The sequence below is a fragment of the Castor canadensis genome, chromosome 9, assembly GCF_047511655.1.
Source record: "Castor canadensis chromosome 9, mCasCan1.hap1v2, whole genome shotgun sequence".
Lineage (NCBI taxonomy): Eukaryota > Metazoa > Chordata > Mammalia > Rodentia > Castoridae > Castor > Castor canadensis.
This window is the reverse complement of record NC_133394.1, coordinates 76,207,314-76,231,982: the sequence shown is the minus strand read 5'-3', so window position 1 is coordinate 76,231,982 and position 24,669 is coordinate 76,207,314. Positions and strand designations below refer to the sequence as shown.

General features: G+C 36.2%; 1 protein-coding gene across 15 annotated transcripts in view; it reads left to right on the top strand.

Moving 5' to 3' along the window:
• The window catches only part of Rapgef2 (Rap guanine nucleotide exchange factor 2), a 241,802-nt gene that overhangs the window by 170,038 nt on the left and 47,095 nt on the right, over window positions 1-24,669 (top strand). For 14 of the 15 annotated variants that reach the window (XM_074041719.1, XM_074041722.1, XM_074041715.1 and 11 more), the window contains one exon: window positions 6,451-6,582. In XM_074041719.1, the coding sequence (XP_073897820.1) occupies window positions 6,451-6,582 (132 nt within the window). Of the gene's footprint in view, window positions 1-4,366; window positions 4,406-6,450; window positions 6,583-24,669 lie in introns of those variants that run through there. The other variant, XM_074041726.1, reaches the window with a different exon arrangement.

The following is a 24,669-nucleotide window of genomic DNA, read 5'->3' as shown; positions in this document are numbered from 1 at the left end:
ATAAGGATAGCTATACAGGAACTTGACTCACATTACTTTCCTGTGCATGTGTGTTACCTTCTAGGTTAATTCTTTTTGATCTCACCTTTTCTCTAGTTCCTGGTCCCCTTCTCCTGTTGGCCTCAGTTGCTTTTAAGGTATCTGCTTTAGTTTCTCTGCGTTAAGGGCAACAAATGCTAGCTCATTTTTTAGGTGTCTTAACCTATCCTCACCCCTCCCTTGTGTGCTCGTGCTTTTCTCATGTGCTCAAAGTCCAATCCCCTTGTTGTGTTTGCCCTTGATCTGATGTCCGCATATGAGGGAGAACATACGATGTTTGGTTTTTTGGGCCAGGCTAACCTCACTCAGAATGATGTTCTCCAATTCCATCCATTTACCAGCGAATGATAACATTTCATTCTTCTTCATGGCTGCATAAAATTCCATTGTGTATAGATACCACATTTTCTTGATCCATTCATCAGTGGTGGGGCATCTTGGCTGTTTCCATAACTTGGCTATTGTGAATAGTGCCGCAATAAATATGGGTGTGCAGGTGCCTCTGGAGTAACCTGTGTCACAGTCTTTTGGGTATATCCCCAAGAGTGGTATTGCTGGATCAAATGGTAGATCAACTTTTAGCTTTTTAAGTAGCCTCTAAATTTTTTTCCAGAGTGGTTGTACTAGTTTACATTCCCACCAGCAGTGTAAGAGGGTTCCTTTTTCCCCCCGCATCCTCGCCAACACCTGTTGGTGGCGGTGTTGCTAATGATAGCTATTCTAACAGGGGTGAGGTGGAATCTTAGTGTGGTTTTAATTTGCATTTCCTTTATTGCTAGAGATGGTGAGCATTTTTTCATGTGTTTTTTGGCCATTTGAATTTCTTTTGAGAAAATTCTGTTTAGTTCACTTGCCCATTTCTTTATTGGTTCATTAGTTTTAGGAGAATTTAGTTTTTAAGTTCCCTATATATTCTGGTTATCAGTCCTTTGTCTGATGTGTAGCTGACAGATATTTTCTCCCACTCTGTGGGTGTTCTCTTTAGAGACCATGTCTTTTGATGAACAGAAGCTTTTTAGTTTTATGAATTCCCATTTATCTATGCTATCTCCTTAGTTGCTGTGCTGCTGGGGTTCCACTGAGAAAGTTCTTACCTATACCTACTAACTCCAGAGTATTTTCTACTCTTTCCAGTATCAACTTTAGAGTTTGGGGTCCGATATTAAGATCCTTGATCCATTTTGAGTTAATATTGGTATAGGGTGATATACATGGATCTAGTTTCAGTTTTTTTGCAGACTGCTAACCAGTTTTCCCAGCAGTTTTTGTTGAAGAGGCTGCTTTTTCTCCATCATATATTTTTAGCTCCTTTGTCAAAGACAAGTTGGTTATAGTTGTGTGGCTTCATATCTGGGTCCTCTATTCTGTTCCACTGGTCTTCATGTCTGTTTTTGTGCCAGTACCATGCTGTTTTTATTGTTACTGCTTTGTAATATAGTTTGAAGTCAGGTATTGTGATACCTCCTGCATTGTTCTTTTGACTGAGTATTGCCTTGGCTATTTGTGGCCTCTTGTGTTTCCATATAAATTTCACAGTAGATTTTTCAATCTCTTTAATGAATGTCATTGGAATTTTGATGGGAATTGCATTAAACATGTAGATTACTTTTGGGAGTATCAACATTTTTACTATGTTGATTCTACCAATCCATGAGCATGAGAGATCTCTCTGCTTTCTATAGTCTTCCTCAGGCTCTTTCGTCAGAAGTGTATAGTTTTCCTTGTAGAGGTCTTTCACATCTTTTGTTAGGTTTACACCTAGGTATTTGATTTTTTTTGAGGCTATTGTAAATGGAATTGTTTTCATACATTCTTTTTCAGTTTGTTCATTATTAGTGTATGGAAATGCTAATGATTTTTCTATGTTGCTTTTATATCCTGCTACCTTGCTTTAGCTATTGATGATGTCTAGAAGCTTCAGAGTAGAGTTTTTTTGGGTCTTTAAGGTATAGGATCATGTCGTCTGCAAATAGGGATATTTTGATAGTTTCTTTACCTATTTGTATTCTTTTTATTCCTTCTTCTTGCCTAATTGTTCTGGCTAGGTATTCCAGTACTGTGTTGAGTAGGAGTGGAGATAGTGGGCATCCTTGTCTGGTTCCTGATTTTAGAGGGAATGTTTTCAGTTTTTCTCCGTTAAGTATAATGTTGGCTGTAGGTTTGTCACATATAGCTTTTATGATGTTGAGGTACTTTCCTTCTATTCCTAGTTTTCTTAGAGCTTTTATCATGAAATGGTGTTGGATCTTATCACAGGCTTTTTCTGCATCTATTGAGATGATCAAGTGGTTTTTGTCTTTGCTTCTGTTAAGGTGGTTTATTACATTTATTGATTTTCGTATGTTGCACCACCCCTGCATTCCTGGGATGAATCCTACTTAGTCATGGTGAATAATCTTTTTGATGTGTTGTTGAATTTGGTTTGCCATTATTTTGTTGAGGATTTTTGCAGGATTTTGCACACAGAAAGTGAAACCCAACATAACCTTGAAAGGACAGGCAGCACCAAACTACAGGAAAAGAAAAAGCAAGAAAGTAGAGAGTAACCTCAACTTAGGTACACACAATCAAACCTTCAAACAACTAAGACAACTAAATGGCAGGAATCACCACATACCTATCAGTACTAACGCTTAATGTTAATGGACTTAATTCACCCATCAAAAGACACCGTTTGACAAAATGGATTAAAAAAGAAGATCCAACAATTTGTTGCTTACAGGAGACTCATCTCACCGACAGAAATAAGCATATGCTTAGGATGAAAGGCTGGAAGAAGATTTACCAAGCCAATGGCCCCCGAAAACAAGCAGGAGTAGCAATACTTATCTCTGACAAAGTAGACTTCAAACCTACATTGATCAAATGAGATAAAGAAGGACATTCCATACTAATAAAAGGGGAAATAGACCAAAAGGAAATAATAATCATCAATCTGTATGCACCCAATGTCAACGCACCCAATTTCATCAAACATACCCTGAAAGACCTAAAAGCATATATAAACGCCAACACAGTGGTTGTGGGAGACTTTAACACTCCATTATCATCAATAGATAGGTCGTCCAAACAAAAACTCAACAAAGAAATCCAAGATCTAAAATATGCAATAGATCAAGTGGACCTAGTAGATGTCTACAGAACATTTCATCCAACCTCTACACAATATACATTCTTCTAAGCAGCCCACAGAACCTTCTCCAAAATAGATCGTATCCCAGGGCACAAAGCAAGCCTCAGCAAATATAAGAAAATAGAAATAATACCGTGCATACTATCTGACCACAATGCAGTAAAAGTAGAACTCAACAACAAAAGTAAAGACAAAAAACATGCAAACAGCTGGAAACTAAATAACTCATTACTTAATGAACAATGGGTCATTGATGAAATAAAAGAGGAAATTAAAAAGTTCCTGGAAGTCAATGAAAATGAAAACACAACCTACCAGAACCTATGGGACACAGCAAAGGCAGTCCTGAGAGGAAAGTTTATAGCCATGAGTGCATATATTAAAAAGGCTGGAAGATCCCAAATCAATAACCTAATGATGCATCTCAAACTCCTAGAAAAACAACAACAAGCAAATCCCAAACAAATAGGAGAGAAATGATAAAAATAAGAGCTGAAATCAACAAAATAGAAACCAAAAAAACCATACAAAGAATTAATGAAACAAAAAGTTGGTTCTTTGAAAAAATAAACAAGATCAACAGACCCCTGGCAAACCTGACTAAAATGAGGAGAGAAAAAACCCAAATTAGTAGAATCAGGAATGCTAAAGGGGAGATAACAACAAACACCATGGAAGTCCAGGAATTCATCAGAGACTACTTCGAGAACCTATATTCAAATAAATTTGAAAATCTTAAAGAAATGGACAGAATTCTAGACACATATGATCATCTAAAACTGAACCAAGAGGAAATTAATCACCTGAATAGATCTATAACACAAAATGAAATTGAAGCAGCAATCAAGAGTCTCCCCAAAAAGAAAAGTCCAGGACCTGATGGATTCTCTGCTGAATTCTATCAGACCTTTAAAGAAGAACTGATATCAACCCTCCATAAACTGTTCCATGACATAGAAAGGGAAGGAAAACTGCCAAAAACCTTTTTGAAGCCAGTATTACACTTATCCCCAAACCAGGCAAAGACACCTCCAAAAAGGAGAACTATAGGCCAATCTCCTTAATGAACATTGATGCAAAAATCTTCACGTTGTTCCTGAAGAAATTCTGCAGAGGTTTCACTCGTTTTGGAATAAGATGTACAAGTTTTGAATTGAGAAGTGTTTACCTATCGATTTCTTAAGGAGAAATTGTTATCTTCTAAATTTTATGTGTTTCATAACATCTTTAATGGTAAGTTTTAAAAGAAAATCCTCTTAGGGAAGTGAGTAATGTTTGCAATGATTTCATGATTGGCTGAATGTCTTACTTTTCCAAGCTCTAGCAACATGTCAATTTCTAATTATTTATCTGACAAGGGATGTCCCAGAACAACAACCCAGTGAAGAAATGAGCACATGAACTGAACAGAGCTTTTTCAAAGAAAAAAAATCCAAATGGCCAAAAAACACATGAAGAAATGCTCAACATCCCTGGCTGCTAAAGGAAATGCACATAAAAACCACATTAAGACTCCACCTCACTCCTGTTAGAATGGTTACCATCAAGAACACAAACAACAAATGCTGGCAAGGATGCAGGGGAAAAGGAACCCTCATGCACTGTTGATAGGAATGTGAATTAGTACAGCCATTGTTGAAAGCAGTATGGAGGCTAAAAAACTAATAACAGAACTGCCTTATGATTCAGCAATTCCACTCCTAGGGATATACCTGAAGGAATGTGAGTCAGGTTACAACAAAGGCACCTGCACACCCATGTTTATTGCAGCATTATTCACAATAGCTAAGCTATGGAAACAGCCAAGATGCCCCCCTACTGAAGAATGGATTAAGAAAATGTGGTATTTATATACAATGGAATTTTATTTGGCCATAAAGAGGAATGAAATTCTTTCGTTCACAGATAAATTGATGGAACTGGAGAACATTATCTTAAGTGAAGTTAGCCATGCTCAGAAGGTCAGATGCTACATGTTTTCTCTCATATGTGGAGTATAGGTCCAATATAAATATAAGCAATATTACATATACATACAAATATATACAGAACTTGTATCCAAAAGTGGAAGTGGAACTGGTAGAGGAGACCAAAGAACGAGGAGAAAAGGAAAGAAAGATAATAAATAATAATGAAATATGTCACAATAATAATATGATAATAAAAAAGAATTGGTAATAGCTGATAAGAATGTAAGATACTTGCAGGCAGTGTTTTCTTAGCATCTCACTGACTTGCTGATAGTCAGAGAAAGGGGTCCAGTAGTATTTGTCAGATGAGCAAATGTGTGAATGTTTGCTTTCAGCATTTATTTTCTCTAATACATGAAGGATCGTAGGTAGAGCATTTGAGAAATACTTAGTGAATCAACTTTTTTCATAGAAGCTATTTTAATTTTTGATATTTATATATGTATAAATAAATGTCTATAACTTTCTTAGTTCTACATTTTTGGATGGCCCTCTTCTCTCTTATTTTCTATAGAACTAGTACCGTTAACTTGTATGACAATACACTTTGTTGTTTCTAAGTTGCTTTTCTTTTTAACTTTTTTAAAGGTTTTTTTTAATAGTACTTAGTGTACATAATATTTTACTTATTTTTATTTTTTTTAATCATATGGTTGTACCAGGGGCACATTGTGACATTTACAAAAGTTCTTACAATATATATATCATAGTTGAATTCATCACCTCCATCATCCTCCTTTATCTCTCCTCCTCCCATTCCTGGAACAGTTTCAGCAGGTCTCATTTTTCCATTTTCATATATGAATACATAATATCTCTACCATATTCAATCTCTTACATCCTTTCCTTCTATCCTCCCCATTTTTAAACTTTTAAACATCATTTTAGCACAGAAGAACCTGAAATCTGTTTTCTTATCTAAACTGCTTCTTGCCACAAAGGTACACTTGTGATCACTAACAAATAATAGTAGATAACGAATTGCTCATTAATGTCTTGAAAATTGTGGCTTACTGAGTTAAATGCTACCCAAGTTCATCTTACATACCACTCCCACTTACCTAAGCATTGAATTTAGTATTATTAAGGTTCATTGAATGCTCATAGATCTTAAAATGTTACGACTTGGGTCAAATAGGATAGCATTTGGTAATTTGTAAATGTGAAAGATGAAAGTTCTTTTTCAGGCTCTTTCCTACTAACATTTTTGACTCAGTGGTCTGGAATAGTTTATAGCATGATTTTAAAATGTGTTCTTGGAATTATTGATTGAAATTGTAATCCTAGTTTTTTCTGCTCCTCCCATAGCTTCCTGCAGATTTCACAAAACTGCACCTTACTGACAGCCTCCATCCACAGGTTACCCACGTGTCATCCAGCCATTCAGGATGTAGTATCACCAGTGATTCTGGAAGCAGTAGCCTTTCTGACATTTACCAGGTAAGAAGAGGTTTTCTTGTCATTCACTTCATTTCTGTCTACTCCAAGGAGTTTTACGATTCTTTGTTGGTAAAATCTGTGAAGTAAATACATGCACGCATATATGTATATAAAATATTATGTTTATGCATCACACAAACATATAGCATGTTTCATATTTGTTTTAGGAAGTAGAACTACTCTTGAGTTGTACTTAACCTCTGCTGTTACCAGTCATCAGAATTTTAAATAGAAAGGTTACAACTCTTGGGGATATACCCAAAAGACTTTGACACAGGTTACTCCAGAGGCACCTGCACACCCATGTTTATTGTGGCACTATTCACAATAGCCAAGTTATGGAAACAGCCAAGATGCCCCACCACTGACGAATGGATTAAGAAAATGTGGTATCTATACACAATGGAATTTTATGCAGCCATGAAGAAGAATGAAATGTTATCATTCGCTGGTAAATGGATGGAATTGGAGAACATCATTCTGAGTGAGGTTAGCCTGGCCCAAAAGACCAAAAATCGTATGTTCTCCCTCATATGCGGACATTAGATCAAGGGCAAACACAACAATGGGATTGGACTTTGAGCACATGAGAAAAGCACGAGCACATAAGGGAGGGGTGAGGATAGGTAAGACACCTAAAAAGTTAGCTAGCATTTGTTGCCCTTAATGCAGAGAAACTAAAGCAGATACCTTAAAAGCAACTGAGGCCAATAGGAAAACGGGACCAGGAACCAGAGAAAAGGTGAGATCAAAAAGAATTAACCTAGAAGGTAACACACACGCACAGGAAATTAATGAGTCAACTCCCTGTATAGCTATCCTTATCTCAACCAGGAACACTTGTTCTTTCCTATTATTGCTTATACTCTCTCTTCAACAAAATTAGAGATACGGGCAAAATAGTTTCTGACGGGTATTGAGGGGGTGGGGGGAGAGGGAGGGGGTGGAGTGGGTGGTAAGGGAGGGGGTGGGGGCAGGGGGGAGAAATGACCCAAGCCTTGTATGCACATATGAATAATAAAACAATAAAAAATAAATAAATAGAAAGGTTACAAAGGTCACTTTAAATCTTTTACTCATCTATTATAGATAATAGGTTACTCTTGACTAGAAAACATCAGAATTATGTTTTATAGTAAGTTTTTGTTATGAAAGTCTTTATTGAGTATGACAAAAGGAGGGAATTATTAAGATATTATCCCTGAATCATATTTTAAAAAACATACCTATAGAAGGTAGGCACCAGTGGCTCACACCTAGAATCCTAGCTACTTGAGAAGCTGAGACCTGGAGAATTGTGGCTCAAAGCCTGAGGCCAACCTAGGCAAATAGTTCACAAGACTCCATCTCCAATATAACCAGAGAAAAATGGACTGGAGGTGTGGTTCGAGTGGTAGAGCACCTGTTTTGTAAGTGTGAAGCCCTGAGTTCAAATCCCAGTACCACCAAAAAAAAAATGTACCTATAGATTTGGTTATGTATTTGAAATATATTTGTATGTTACTGATGGATAGAAAAAGGCTAGATCTATGGGATTCAAAAATATTTTCAAAAGCAAAATAATTATAATTGTTAAAGAAACATTTATTGCTGGTAGAATGGCTCAATTAGTAGAGTGCCTGCCTAGCAAGTGTGAAACCCTGATTTCAAACCCTCAGTCAGTACCACAAAAAATAATAATAATACTGTTTTAGAATATGTACATTTAGGAAAAGTGACCAAAATACAAAACAAAAAAATCACTTTGGGGACCTTCAAATACATACTATTAATATTGAATTTTAGATGATTTCAAGATTAAAAAGAATATTGTATTCACTTTATAAAGTATAATTCTTGACTCCTTAGGAACTGCCCCATAAGCTGACCATAGAAAGTTCCTTTCTTAAGAAGATTGTGGTTATCAAGGATCATTGATCTACTCAAGCACTACTAGGTTTCTTTCTTATTACCGAAAGGAAATGAATAATTAGAATATGTGTACAAGACATTTAATTTCTAATTTTAGTACAGCTTAGAAAATATAACTCCTTTTTAGGAGGTAATGTATTAGGTGAATATATACTTTATAGAGGGCTTGCTGTCTAGAAATTTTATATCTGAAGCAGCCCCAAATCTTATTTTTTTAAAAAAATATGTTGTGCCAGGTGCCAGTGGCTCATGCCTGTAATCCTAGCTACTCTCAGGAGGCAGAGATCAAGAGGATCATGATTTAAAACAGCCAGGCAAATAGTTCACAAGACCGTATCTCAAAAAACTCTTCACCAAAAGGGCTGGTGGAGTAGCTCAAGGTATAGGCCCTAAGTTCAAGCCCTAGTACTAGAAAAAATAAGTTGTTAGCTGCAATTACCAACATTTATAAATTGCTGGCTAAGAATTTACTATCCTGCAGTAGGACAATAAAAAACATAATTTTTGCCTCTTTAAAGTAAGTGCAGATTTCTGCTTAGAGCAAGAAAGTGTTAACTGGTAATTAAGTCTTTAGGAAGTAATCTTATTCTAAATGTTAGAAAAAGTAGTGGATCAGGATAAACTTAACATGCACTCCCAGCTTATTTTTGAAAGAGAATTTTTTTTTTTTTAAAAGAAAACTATTCAGTTCTCTTAGGCTGGGTATGATGGTGCACAACTGTAATTCCAGCACTTGATAGGCTAAAGTAGGAGGATTAAGAGTTCAAAACTAGCCTGAGCTACACAGGGAGACCCTATCTCAAAAAAAAAAAAAAAAAAAAAAAAACCAACTAGAGATGTCTTTCAGTAGTAGAGAGCTTCCTAACATGTACAAGGCCCTTTCGTTCAGTTGCCACACTGAAAGAAAAAAAAAAAAAAAAAAGAGTTTCCCAATGAATAGAAACTGTACTTTAGCTTTGTTTAACCGAGATATTATGGCAGAATGCTACAGACTTTAAGGGGGTTAGTATATATTTTGAAAGTCTGTAGTTGGGAATAGAACTTGAGGTTATAGTAGTTACCATTGTCCCAAACATCTGCAAACCTGACTGAAATCCCTATAATCCAAGTTTATGATAAGAGTGTAGGGACTGGCACCTTGGCTCAAGTGACGGAGTGCGTGTGCCTAGCAAGTGTGAAGCCCTGAATTCAGTCCCCTGTTTAAAAAAAAAGTGGAGAGTGTAGTAACTTGTTTATGTAATTGTTAGGCACATTCTGAGGAAATTTCAGTCTTCTGTGCTGTGCCTTGAGTAGGCTAAATAAATTCGCGAGGGAATTCTTGATACTTCCTCTGTCCTTGCTGTCAGCAGTGTCTGGAAGCAGTGTGAGCTGCATTCCACAAGGACGTTGCTGTGCCATGGTTGGGGCTTGCAGCGTGCAGGCTGACTTTACCTTTGTTACAGATGAGGACGAAGATCATCTTGCACGTTGTTCTGATTCCTTTAGTTGACGTGAAGGCTTTCCCTTGCAAGGCTGATAACAAACATGTAGCCCATAAGTTTTTATTTTTCATAAGGAAAAACCCACAGATTTGTCTAAAGATTTAATTAATGGCTATGCAACACTTGTATTCAATAGGAATTCTCAATAGACCACTTCTATTATCAAATTGGAATTTTTTTTTTTTGGCAGTACTAAGGGTTGAACTCAGGGCCCTGTATTTGATAGGCAAGTGCTCTATCACTTGAGCCACATCCACGGCCCACAGTTGAAAATTCTTTTATTTATTGCCTCACGCATGCTGGTCAAGCATTCTACCACTGAACTCCATTCCAGCCCAGACTTTCTTAAGGTGAGAATTCTGACTCCTTTTACCTGGTTGAACTTCCTGTCTCATGTTTGTGTTCTTTATTACTTTTATATCAGTCAAGCATCCAGTATATTCTTAAATAATTCCAGGATGAACCACTATCTATTGTGGCAGCTCCTTTACAGTTTGTACAGTTCTGACTTAGGAAGAGGTCTTTCCTTGTGGCATCCAGAGGTTGAAATTGAATGTCGTGTGCAGGAGAGAAAAGAGTAGAATTGTGCTGCTGAGATGGTAAGAGGAGAGGAAAGGACAAAGTGGAGTGCAGAGCCTTAGGCAAAGAAACCTCCTGTTTTAGCAAGGACACATCCTGGTGAGTTTGAAATACAGACTGGGCACAGGGGAGAAGAGCTCATCTGTTGAAGATGAGAGGATTGGCAGATAGGGTTTCAAGGAGAGAGAAGTTTTTAACTAGCAATTGCAGAGAATAGGAGAGTGATTGACCCAAGCAACAGAGGTGTGATTGAGTTAGTGCCATCAATTAATTACAGAGCAATTTCCCTCTGCCCTAATAAGTTATGTTTTCACAGTGAGACAAAGAGAGCAAAGATTGGCTTTTCGGACTGAAGTTTTTCTAAATGAGTGTAATACAAGGAGAGGTGGAGCTGCTTTCTCCCTGCAGAGACTTGCAGAAGTGTGCCTACTGAATGCTTTTTCCTGCCTTGTTTTTGCTCTCATTCTCAAGTATCCTCTCCTCAGAGAGTTCTTCCCTCAGTTTGCTCCCTTCTGTCGTTTTAATCTCTCTACCAAGATCCTACATTTTTGGTATCTTTCTTGCCTATCCTTTTATTTCTTTTTTAGGCTCTAAAAAATAGTTACTCCTTTTCTGTGTTGTCCCTGTTTTCTGTCCACATACCAGAGTGACAGCTTCAAGAACAGAGAGAACACTGGTTTTGTCTCCATTTTCTTCTCCATAGTCCAATGTAGCACCAGGAAATTATAGGTATTCGGTAACTTTGTGTGGAATGAATGTAATTGAAACAAGTAAAATAGCAGATGGGAGAGCTAGATGCAGAAGGTACAGTCTTGAATGAAGATCCTGCTTGAGTTGAAAAGGCTTACCTTAAAGCAGACTGAAGCAAGCCAAAAGAATAGGAGCTGGCAAAAGAAGGCAGACCACCTGTTAGTGATATGACCCAAGTCCATTTCCAGCCATGTGCTATCAGTGTGGCTTGGGTGGACCGAGACTATTATACAAAAATAGATCAATAGAACAGTGAGTTCAAGCAAAACGTGAGTAATGCTGCTGCGATATGTAGTACAGGATGCCTCACAAGTTACTGAAGTGGGTTATTTAACAAATGACCTTTTGGGATCGGGGTCATTTTATAAACTCCAGATAAACTACAGTTAGCAAGCCCTTGACGTTATAGTGAATGATCAGAACATTTTAATAATTAAGAGATCAATTTAGACAAAGATTTAAGGTCAGAAATGCTCACCTCATAATATAAAAATAAATATTCGAAGGATAGAAGTTAATTTATAGAATATAGAATATTTGTATTTTAAAATATTCAAAACATATTAGTAACTGAGTATCAGAGGGTTTAAATATATTGCTTGTCTATCAGATCAACACGGATTTTCTTACTTAGTAAGTATGGGTAGACATTACCATATACTACTGATAGCTATCGTAGATTTTGGAAAGCAACCTAACAGTTTACGTTAAGGGATTTAAAAAAATTATCCTTGTTTAGATATATATGTGTTTTTAAATTACCAATATTAAAGCAAAAAATACTGATAGTATAAAATTTGGAGCAACATAAATTCTGGGACACAAACTAGGCTTATTGACAACATGATTATTTCTAAATATATTTTCATATGATTTTATGAGATGTTCTTATTCTGTTGTAATTTAAATTAGCATCAACGTTAGCATTTAGTGTAACTTTATAGTCTAAATTTATGTCAGAATCAGACTTAGGTGCTATTTGGGTTAAATATGTACGTTTGAAGTTCTTCACAAAAGTTATTTACATCGAGGATACTTACATCAGGATAAGCCTGCTAAACATGGCCGTGTGGGCTGAGCAAGTATAATGGTTCAAACCTATAATCCTAGTTACTTGGGAGACAGAGATCAGGAGACCAGCCTAGGCAAAAAGTTCATGAGACCCCATCTTCATCCATGGCTTGACATGGTAGCGTGTGTCTGCCATCCTAACTGTGTTGGGAAGCAAAAATAGGAGTAATACGGTCCACACCAGCCCGGACATGAAGTGAGACCCTGTCTCAGAAATTACCAAAGCAGGGCACCCTGTCCTGGAACTCCTGTAGCTAGCTCTTGGAGCTTTACTCTTTGCCACTTTTCTACCTCAGTAAACTCTCCTGCTTTACACACATGCACATGCGCGCACGCCAAGGCAAAAAGCAATCTATCTATTGATCTATTTCTATCTATCTGTGGCAATATGGTATATTTAATGAGCAAAATTTTTTTCTTGGCAAATGATCTTAAGTGCTTAATGATTAAACATGTATTGAATTTTTTCAGTTAAATTAACAGTTCACTAGAATTTATGGCATTTAAATTTTTGTATTTGTTCCTTGATTTCCTCTAAAAACTACCAAGTAAACTTGTTTTAAGAACTGCATTCACAACAACATAATATATTTAGTACCTTTTGATTTAAATAAATCACAGAATATCCAGGATCAATTAGAATATTATTCTAAGAATATTACTATTTAAATATTAATGGACAGCTAGATCTATGTTAGGCAATGCATGCATAAAGTAAACTAATTTAAGAATTACTTGCTGAACTGATGGCAGTTTCTCCTTGTTCCTCAAATACAATCAGATACTTTTAAATAAAGTGTGTGATTGTAGAATAAAAAAACTTAAAGACTAACATTAATCTTAATAGTCATGCAATTTGGAGAAAACTAGACAATAGCAAGTTTCCTATTTATAATTATATGCAAGTTTGCATTTTTAAACATTCTATTATGACTTAGCAAAGTGGAAGCATTGTATTACTGGGTTGTACATTAACTGTTTTCTTCCTAATGACTGTCTATTGCAAATGCTGGGCATGTTATTTAGTATTTTGTGTTGGTCAGGTGTGATATTAAGTGTTTGCACAAACAAATACTGTGTTTTGTTTTGTTTACATTGAGTAACATTTCTCTTGAGTGTTTTCTCACTTATAAAACAGGAATAATATTATTAACTTGCTAAATTGACATGAAGATTATTGTATATTAAAAACATCAAATTTAGTGTTAGATGGTAGTCATTCTATGTAGAATCATCATTTTTATTATTATCATATGGCCAAAATTTAGTGAGTGCAGTTAATCTGAGAGAAATTTTTTCCAGGCATGTAAGGGAGTAGGTGTTTAACAGAACTTTGGTTTCTATTTTTCTTATCTAATTCTGCATATATAGATTATGTGCCAGCCTTGGTGCAGAGATGGGAAGGTGGAAGGCAAGTAAGCACAGTGGTGAGAGTCATGTCCCCTTGATGACCCACTGTGGGTACAGCCTGGAATGGGTTTCCTCTCCCTGTATTTGATCCAAAAAGAGCCCTATGAATGGGAAAGATGGACTTGGAACCACTGTAGGTTACTTTTTCATTCAGCAAGTATAAATTCAGAAAACACAAGGTTTTGGGCTCTGGGAGTGTATAGTCCTATCCTGGAGACAAGACATTTATTAAACTTTGAAGTGTGTTCTGTCTCCCAGCACTGCCTTGTTCACATGACAGTGGTGTTACAAAATTATTAAGGGTCCTGGAAAGTTGCTTATCAAGTTCTTTCTAAACCTGAAAATAAAATCATGTTTATTGTAGATGAAAATAATCCTTCAGGGATTATCTTCCTTAGTGAGTGTCATTTTATGAACAGTTTGTTCTTAAAGTATGGAATATCCATAGAGATAGCAAACAACCATGATGAAATGAGGTGGAAGATGAATCCGATTTTCATTTGAAAGTCTTTTGTCCTGGTTAAGACTAAATAGACTGGGGTACATCTCAGTGTACATCTCAGTGTACCCTTGCTCAAGACCCTGGATTCAATCCCTAGTATCTATTCCCCCTCCCTTTCTCTCTGTTGTCTCTGTTCTCTGTCTCTCTCTCTCTTTCTGTCTCTCTGTCTCTCTCACACAGAGAGAGAGACAGAGAGAGTCTTAAGTATATTTTGTTTAAATAGTAACAGCTCCTTTGGGATAGTATAAAATATAACCTTTAGTTATGTAGATTGTTACTTAAACAAAAGTTTTTTGTTTGTGTTTATTTCCTTTGTCAGTAGAGCCCCTTCACTGTCTGCTAATCTTAAAGAAGGTGTACACAGGTGGTGTATTGGAAATTGTAAAATGATGAATAATAGTGTTCAATGTTAAGAGGAAACTGGGTTGAAAATGTGATTATAGCAGGCGTTTGCAGAGTGTCACATTTCTAGACTTTAGAAGCAAGCTGGTGACAACGATGCTGGCCTAGTTTCTCTGACCATAGCCTTGGAATTACAACATGCATCCAGTTCTGCTTCATTTCCTTCCAGAACTTAACGGTGACTCCATGAATTCTGGATTTAAACTGGGGGACGTGTTTCTGAGTGTGTCATAATTAATTCCCTCTGTCAAGGCCACAGGAGGCTCTGGTTCCACCGGGAGCACCTGTGCTCACAGCAGCTGCAGAAGTATTAAGGCCAGTATTTGGGGGCTTTGCAGACATTAGGTTTCCTGTCTGCAATTATATTCTGCTCATGTTTTTCTTACAATTCATGTGTTTTAGTTTAGAAAAATGTGTGTAAAGAACTAAACATATTATTAAAACTTTTTGTTTATCAAAAAAATTTTAACACATGCTCATTTTGCTTCAAGATGTAGGATTAAGGGCTGACAGAAGCGGTAAGAGTACCTGCCTAGCAAGCATGAGGCCCTGAGTTCAAACCCCAGTGCCACCAAAAAAAAAAAAAAAAAAGATATAGGATTAAATTTTGTGTTCCATGATACAAACTAAGACTTTGGAAAGGTGAAATGTTGATACGAAAGTAGCACAATCCATTCTTCAAATGTTGAGTTAAGTTATAAGAATAAAATAGTTCTATAAACATTTGTGTGTAGGAGTTTCAAATATAAAGGAGTGGATTACGATGTGATTAAGACTGTGCAGCCAGAATCCTGGAGTTCTAAACTCAATTCCACAGTGTGTCAGCAGCATGGCCTTGGAGAAGTGAGGTGTTTTCACCTGAGTGTTCAGAGAATAGCAAAAGTTAAAGCCTCTTACTTCCTGAGCTGGTTTTAAGAATGTGTTATCCCATATCTCATATCATACTTAGAGCAGTGCCTGCCATGTTGTATTTGGTGTTAATCTATTATTGTTATGCTCAGTATTTCATATTTTTATCTTTAAAAAAAATTAACCAGGTACAGTTGCTCACCCATGTAATTCCACCTACTTTGAGAGGCAGAGATCAGGAGGAACTGTATTTGAGGCCCAGCCCAAGCAAAAAGTTAGTGAGACCTAAAAAAGTTAACTAAAAGTTATTGAGACAGCAGGGCATGGTGGTGCATACCTATAATCCAATCTGTATACAAAGCTGTAAATAGGAGGATTGACTGGGCAAAAAATAGCAGACTCTATCTGAAAAATGACTAAAGCAAAAAGAGCTAGGAAAACGTGGCTCAAGTGAGGCTGTGAGTTCAAACTGCCAGTACCACCAAAAACCAAAACAAAAAAATCTTCATTTGCCTATTGCAAAATATCTTTATCTTTGATAAGCATATGGCTATGCTTTTAACTGATACTTTGTAATATATTTATCTTTATTTTATAATATGCTTTCCAGAGTTTAATATTCCTTTTTTGAGGTGTTATGAATTTGTTGTAGTTCATTAATTTGGCAAATAATTTTTTACTATTTTTATTAGCATACATTAATAGTACACTGGATTTCATATGTGCAATGTACTTTGAACAAGTTTATTCCTCTACTACATTCCCTTAATCTCCCTTACCCCTCCCTTTTCAAACAGTATTTGATGGATTTCAGTGTGCTATTTACACACACACAATGCACTTTGATCCTCTTCACCCCCAGTACCATCTCCATTCACTCTGCCCCTGTCCCTGGGTCCTCTTTCCTTAGGCAGCCCTCCTTTTACATTCAGGTTCCACAATTATTGTTCACCATAATGATCTCTAATTCAATACATTTTCCAGCAAATGACAATTTCATTCTTCTTTATGGCTGAATAATGCTCCATGGTATACACATACCACATTTTCCTTGTCCCTTCATTGGTTGTTGGATACCTAGGCTGATTACACAGCTTGAGTGTTGTGAACAGGCCTGCTTATAAACATGGGTGTACATGTGTCTCTCTTGTATGTTGATTTATAATCCATTGGATATAGGCCCAAGAGTGGTATGATGCAGGGCCACAAGGTTTGTCTATTTTTAGTTTTTTTGAGGCACCGCTATAGTTATTTTCATAGTGGTTATACTAATTTATATTTCCACCAAGAGTGCATGAGGGTTCTTTTTCTCCCCTGAGTCCTCAGCAGCATTTGCTTTTTTTTCTTGAAGATTGCCAATCTTACTGGGGTAAGAGGGAAACTCAGGGCAATTCTGATTTGCATTCCTTTATGGCAAAGGATGTTGAACATTTCTTCATGTGTTTATTAGCCATGTGTTCCTCTGAGAACTTTCTGTTCAGTTTGCTCATTTATTAATTATATTATTTTTTCTTTTGCTGTTTAATTTTTTTGAACACTTTGTATATTCTGGATATTGATCCTGTATTTGTTGAATAGCTAGTAAAGATTTTCTCCCATTCTGTGAGATGTCTCTTGATTCTGGTAATTGTTTCCTTTAATGTGTAGAAGCTGTTTGATCTGATGCAATCCCACTTGACAAATCTTGTTCTTATTTCCTGGGTATTAGAGTCCTACTCAGAAAATAACTGCCTATGCCTATATTTTCTAGGGCTTCCATATGTTTTCCTCTAGTAGTTTCAAGGTTTCAGCTCTTAACATTAACTCTCTGATCCATTTGAAGTTGATTTCTGCACAGTGTCAGAAATAGGAGTCTAGTTTCAGTCTTCTGAATGTAGATAACTATTTTCCCAGCACCATTTGTTTTTGGCTCCTTTGTCAAAATCAGATAGCTGTAGCTGTGTGAGTTTATTTCTGGGTCTTCTGTTCCATTTAGTCTTTATTTCTGTTTTTGTGCCAGTGCTGTGCTGTTTTGTTTTTTTTTTTAAACCATGCTTCTATAGTATAATTTGAAGTCCAATATTGTGATACTATGCTGTTCTTTTTGCTCAGAATTGCTTTTGCTATCTGGGTGGTTTAGGTTTCCATGTAAGAATTTTAGGATTGATTTTTCTGTTTCTCCAAAGAATGACATTAAGATATTGCTAAAAATTGCATTTTATCTATAGATTGCTTTCTGTAGTATAGCCACTTTCACAATATTAATTCTGGCAATCAATAAGATTCCATGGGGGTGGAGTCTTTCCATCTTCTGGTGTCTTCTTTAGTTTCTTTATTCAGAGTTTTATGTTTTTCATTGTAAGGTCTTTCACCTCAGTTAAATGTATTCTTAGGTATATTTTTGGGCTATTATGAACAGAATTATTTTCCTGATTTCCTTCTCAGCCTGTTCATTGTTGGTGTATAAAAGAACTAGTGTGTGATAGTTTTATTTCTTACTACATTACTCAATATATTAATCACATCTAGAAGTCTTTTGGTGGAATCTTCAGTATCTTTTAAGTATAGGATCATATCGTCTGCAAATAGTGGTAATTCAACTTCTTCCTTTCTTACTTGAATCTCTTATGTCTTTCTCTTGCTTTATTGCTGTGAGAGGAATTCTGGTACTATGTTGAGTATGGGTGGATAGTGAGCATGGACACCATCACCTCATTCTCAACTTTAGAGGAAATGATTTCAGTCTTTTCCCATTTCATGTGATGTTGGCTATAGGTTTGTCATATATGGCCTTTATTATGTTGAAGTATGTTCCTCGCGTTTATCATGAAAGAATGTTGAATTTTGTCAAAAGACTTTTTATATGAGATGATCATGCTGTTTTTATCCTTGATTCTGTTTATATACTCTATTACATTTATTGGTTTGCTTGTGTTGAGCTGTCCTTGCATTCCTGGAATGAAAACAACTTTAGAATAGTGTATGCTGCTTTTAATATGTTGTAGAATTTGGTTTGCAAGTATTTTATTGAGAATTCTTGTGTCACTGTTCATCAAAGAAAGAAATTCTTTGTGTGTGTGTGTGTGTGTCCTTGTCTGGTTTCAGAATGAGTGTAATAGGGGCTCACAGAAAGAGCTTGGTAATGTTTCTTCCCTTTCTATTTTCTGGAAAGGTTTGAGGAATATTGCTGTTAATTCTTTCTTAAAGGTCTGGGAGAATTAGGCAGTGAATCATTCTGGTGCTTGGCTGGGAGATTCTTTTTTATTTTATTTATTTATTTTTTTTTGTTAAGCAGTTTAAATTTTATGGACCTCCCAGTTTTTTAAAGTTAAATTTAAGGTCACACCTCAAAATTTGATGTATTATATACAGATCATGCAGAATGAGTATGAAGAGATACAAATTAGTTCTCATGCACAAAAAGATTTACTTCAATACAGAATCATCTTCATAAATATATATAAAATTCTTATGAAGATAGAGGGGACTTTCCAGGTTTTCCAAGATACTTTCCAAAGTAATTCAAGACACAAAATGTACACCATTGTGAATATACACATTCTAGACTTTGTGCCTCTGATATAGCCTATGAAGATTTGGCTTCGGCTTGTAAAACTAAATGTACTGAATGATACTGTATTTCCTGAGTGAAAAACCACAAACCTATAAACATCATGTAGATAATTACTCCAAAATATAGAGAATACAAATATAAGCACTTTATTTTAAAAAGCAAACAAAAAATTGGTATAAATCCAAAAGTATTTAAATGCTTCCAGCTTGGATAATTTGATTAAGAGCCTATACAAATTTGTTCCCACAAGCTAATGCATCACTAGTCTCTACTAAGGAAAAATGAGTTCTAAAAATAAACATGGTTTTTAGCATTTCAAATTTTGCTATCTATGTAAAAGCCTAGAGAGACCAATAATATACAATAGCTTCAAGACAGCTAGATCTTTGATGTAATCAACTTTACCAATGTTTGTCCAGGCTTAATATATACATAAGGAGAGTATACTCACTCTATAATTTCTTTTAGAATAGCAAGGAAGGAGTAGACCCAGGAGATGTAGATGGGGAAAGAAAATTTAAAAAGTCTTTGTCTTCAGTAACTTTTACTTCAGAATCATCAAAAAGCAACCACTTTCCCTCATATGGGAGATTCTTAATATTACTGCTTCAATCTCATTCTTGTTATAGACCTGTATAAGTTGTTTAACTCCTCTTGGTTCAACTTTGATAGGTCACATGCATCTAGAAATTTATCTGTTTCTTCTAGATTTTCCAGTTTATTACAAGTTTTCAATGCATTCCTTGAATGCTTTGATACCCTGAATTTAATTGGTATTTATTGTGATATCCCCCTTTTCATCTCTAATTTTACTGATTTGGGTCTTTTTCTTCCTTTTGGTCAGTTTGGCTAAGGGTTTATCAATCTTATTCATATTCTGAAAGAACCAACTTCTTGGTTCATTTATTCTTTGGGTTGTTTTTCCATTAATTTCTGACCTAATCATGTTTTCCTAGGAGTTTCAGGTGCATCATTTGGTTATTTGAGATTTCTCTTGGTTTTGTCTTTGTTTTCTATGTAGACACTAAGAGCTATATACTTTCCTCTTAGCACTGTCTTTGCTGTATCCCAGGTGTTCTGATAGATTGTGTTTTCATTTTCATTAGATTTTAAGAATTTTTTTTATTTTTCCCTAATTTCTTCAATGACCTACTGGTTGTTCAGCAATAAATTGCTAAGTCTGTTTGTGCTTAAATATTTTTGCAGTTTCTTTTTTTTATTTCGAGTTTTGTTCCATTGTGGTCTGATAGAATAAGGGAGTAATTTCAGTTTTCTTGTACTTGTTAAGACTTGCTTAACATCCTGGGGGAGAAAAGGATCTATTTTGGAAAATGTTTCAGGGGCCACTGAGAAGAATGTGTATTGTGCATCCTCACAGATAAATTATTCAGTACATGTGTGCTAAGTCCATTTGATCTCTTATATTGATTACTTCTAAAGTTTCTTTGTTGATTTTTTTTTTGTCTACATGACCTATCTATTGGTAAGAGTGGGATATTAAAGTATACCACTAAAACTGTGTATGAAAGTCTGTCTATACTTGTAAGTTTAGTAGTGTTTGTTTATTGATATTGGGTGCATCAGCATTTGATGCATATATGTTAATAATTATCTCCTCCTGATGAATTAATGTAAGGTAACCTTTTTTGTGTCTTCTGACTAACTTTGATTTTTACTCTGTTTTATATGAGTATAGGTACTCCTGCCTGCTTTCAGGGTCCATTTGTTTGGAGAATTTTATCCATCCTTTAACCCTTTATCACCTTTGTCAGTGACAACAAATGGTTGGTTTTGCTTTGTAATCCAGCCTGCCAATCTATGTCTTTTGATGGAGAATTGAAATTGTTAACATTCAGTGTTAACATTGAAACATAGGTACTATTTCCTATCATTTTGATGTTTTTATTATGTTATCTTCTTTTCTAATCCTCATTTGCTAATCTGCTCATTTAGTGGGATTTCTTCTTTCCTGTATTTTTCTGGTTGTGTTTATCTTCTTCTTCCATGTGTATGATACCTTTAATTATCTTCTGCAGTGCTAGTTCAGTGGTCATGAATTCCTTTAGCTCTTGTTTATTGTGAAAGGTTTTTCTTTCTCCTTTAATTACAAAAGATAACTTTGCTGGACAAAGATAACTTTGTCCAGGAAAACTTTGCTGGACAATTACAAAAGATAACTTAGTGTTTTAACTATAATACATCTAGGGTAGGGGTGTTTCTTTTCTGATTCTGCCTGTGTCATGTTTGGAAAGCCTCCTATATCTGGATGACCTTATCTTTCTTAAAATGGGAAATTTTCTGCTGTTACTTTGAATATACTCTCTATGCCTTTACCTTGTAGCTATTTGTCTTCAATGTCTGTGATTTATAGATTTGATCTTTTGATAATGCCCCAGAGGTCTTGCATGTATTTTCTTAGTATTTTTTCTTTGTTTTTGTCTGAGTAATCTAATTCCTCTACTTTGTCTTCAATTTCTGATACTCTATTTTCAATCTGTTCCACTCAGTTGAGTTTTTTATTTGGGTAAGTAAGCTTTTCATTTTCAGGAATTCAATTTGATTTTTTTCAGGATATCTATACCTTTATTGAATTCCTCACTCCTGTCTTGCATTGTCTTTCCTATTTCATTTAGCTGTTTATTTGAATTCTCTTTTTATTAAGTTATTTATTCATATCCTCTTTGAACTCATTCAGGAGCTATGCAAGTCCTCTTAAATTTCACTGATCATTCTTATCATGTGTTCTTTTTGAGTTCATTCTTTGAAATTTCATCCATTCCACTGTGGTTCAGAGTTCTTTATTGTGGAATTGTTGACTTTGGGAGAGCCATATTGCCTTGTTTTTGATATTGCTTGTGTTTTTAATATTGGGATTTATACATCTAAGGCCAAGTCTTTGGTTAGAAGTTTTAATCACCTGTAGTCTGACAGTTGAAATTGTCTCAGTGTTCGGGCAGGACAGCATGGTGGCCAAGTTGAGGTGCTGTTTCTTACCACTGAAGTATGGGGTGTGGCTCAGTAGCCAAACGTTTGTCTGCATGCTCAGGGCGCCTGGTCTGATCCCCAGCTCTGCTCAGTCTGAGGTGAGTTAGCTGGAGCTCTTTGTAGAGGGGTCAGTTGTCTGCTTCCAGGCTGCTCCTACTGCTTCCCTATTGTTTACTGGTTTTCAGCCTTTGGCCCCAGCAGGTTTTCACTTGCTCCACTTGTCCTTCTTGACCACCCCAGGGACATCCCCAGGGACAAAGTGTCCAAAACCTTGAGGTGACCCGGAGTGCGTCAGAGAGTGTGGACAGCAAACAGAACACTAAGTTCTGCACCAGGTGAAGAAGGGGAGGAAACAAGGAACCTAGTTGTTCTGTCTGCTGCTCTCAGTACACTTTAGTTCCCTGTGGGGAGGTGGAGGCTGTCGAAGCTTCTTGCTTCAGAGGGCCTTCAGTTCTGCCAAGATGCAGTTCCTCATGGCAAGTCTCAGGTTTTTCTTTTTGTTTTTTTATTATTCATATGTGCATACAAGGCTTGGGTCATTTCTCCCCCCTGCCCCCACCCCCTCCCTTACCAACTACTCCAAAGGGCAAACTATTTTGCCCTTATTTCTAATTTTGTTGTAGAGAGAGTATAAGCCATAATAGGAAGGAACAAGGGTTTTTGCTGGTTGAGATAAGGATAGCTATAAAGGTAGTTGACTCACATTAATTTCCTGTGCGAGTGTGTTACCTTCTAGGTTAATTCTTTTTGATCTCACCTTTTCTCTAGTTCCTGGTCCCCTTTTCCTATTGGCCTCAGTTGCTTTTAAGGTATCTGCTTTAGTTTCTCTGCGTTAAGGGCAACAAATGCTAGCCAATTTTTTAGATGTCTTACCTATCCTCACCCCTCCCTTGTGTGCTCGTGCTTTTCTCATGTGCTCAAAGTCCAATCCCATTGTTGTGTTTGCCCTTGATCTAATGTCCACATATGAGGGAGAACATACGATTTTTGGTCTTTTGGGCCAGGCTAACCTCACTCAGACTGATGTTCTCCAATTCCATCCATTTACCAGCGAATGATAACATTTCATTCTTCTTCATGGCTGCATAAAATTCCATTGTGTATAGATACCACATTTTTTTACTCCATTCATCAGTGGTGGGGCATCTTGGCTGTTTCCATAACTTGGCTATTGTGAATAGTGCCGCAATAAACATGGGTGTGCAGGTGCCTCTGGAGTAACCTGTGTCACAGTCTTTTGGGTATATCCCCAAGAGTGGTATTGCTGGATCAAATGGTAGATCAATATCTAGCTTTTTAAGTAGCCTCCAAATTTTTTTCCAGAGTGGTTGTACTAGTTTACATTCCTACCAGCAGTATAAGAGGGTTCCTTTTTCCCCGCATCCTCGCCAACACCTGTTGTTGGTGGTGTTGCTAATGATGGCTTCTAACAGGGGTGAGGTAGAATCTTAGTGTGGTTTTAATTTGCATTTCCTTTATTGCTAGAGATGGTGAGCATTTTTTCATGTGTATTTTGGCCATTTGAATTTCTTCTTTTGAGAAAGTTCTGTTTAGTTCATTTGCCCATTTCTTTATTGGTTCATTAGTTTTGGGAGAATTTAGTTTTTTATGTACCCTATATATTCTGGTTATCAGTCCTTTGTCTGATGTATAGTTGGCAAATATTTTCTCCCACTCTGTGGGTGTTCTCTTCAGTTTAGAGACCATTTCTTTTGATGAACAGAAGCTTTTTAGCTTTATGAGGTCCCATTTATCTATGCTATCTCTTAGTTGCTGTGCTGCTGGGGTTTCATTGAGAAAGTTCTTACCTATACCTACTAACTCCAGAGTATTTCCTACTCTTTCCTGTATCAACTTTAGAGTTTCGGGTCTGATATTAAGATCCTTGATCCATTTTGAGTTAATATTGGTATAGGGTGATATACATGGATCTAGTTTCAGTTTTTTGCAGACTGCTAACCAGTTTTCCCAGCAGTTTTTGCTGAAGAGGCTGCTATTTCTCCATCGTCTATTTTTAGCTCCTTTGTCAAAGACAAGTTGGTTATGGTTTTGTGGCTTCATATCTGGGTCCTCTGTTCTGTTCCACTGGTCTTCATGTCTGTTTTTGTGCCAGTACCATGCTGTTTTTATTGTTATTGCTTCATAATATAGTTTAAAGTCAGGTATTGTGATACCTCCTGCATTGTTCTTTTGACTGAGTATTGCCTTGGCTATTTGTGGCCTCTTGTGTTTCCATATAAATTTCACAGTAGATTTTTCAATCTCTTTAATGAATGTCATTGGAATTTTGATGGGAATTGCATTAAACATGTAGATTACTTTTGGGAGTATCGACATTTTTACTATGTTGATTCTACCAATCCATGAGCATGGCAAATCTCTCCACTTTCTATAGTCTTCCTCAGGCTCTTTCGTCAGAAGTGTATAGTTTTCCTTGTAGAGGTCTTTCACATCTTTAGTCAGGTTTACACCTAGGTATTTGATTTTTTTTTGAGGCTATTGTAAATGGAATTGTTTTCATACATTCGTTTTCAGTTTGCTCATTGTTAGTGTATAGAAATGCTAATGATTTTTCTATGTTGATTTTATGTCCT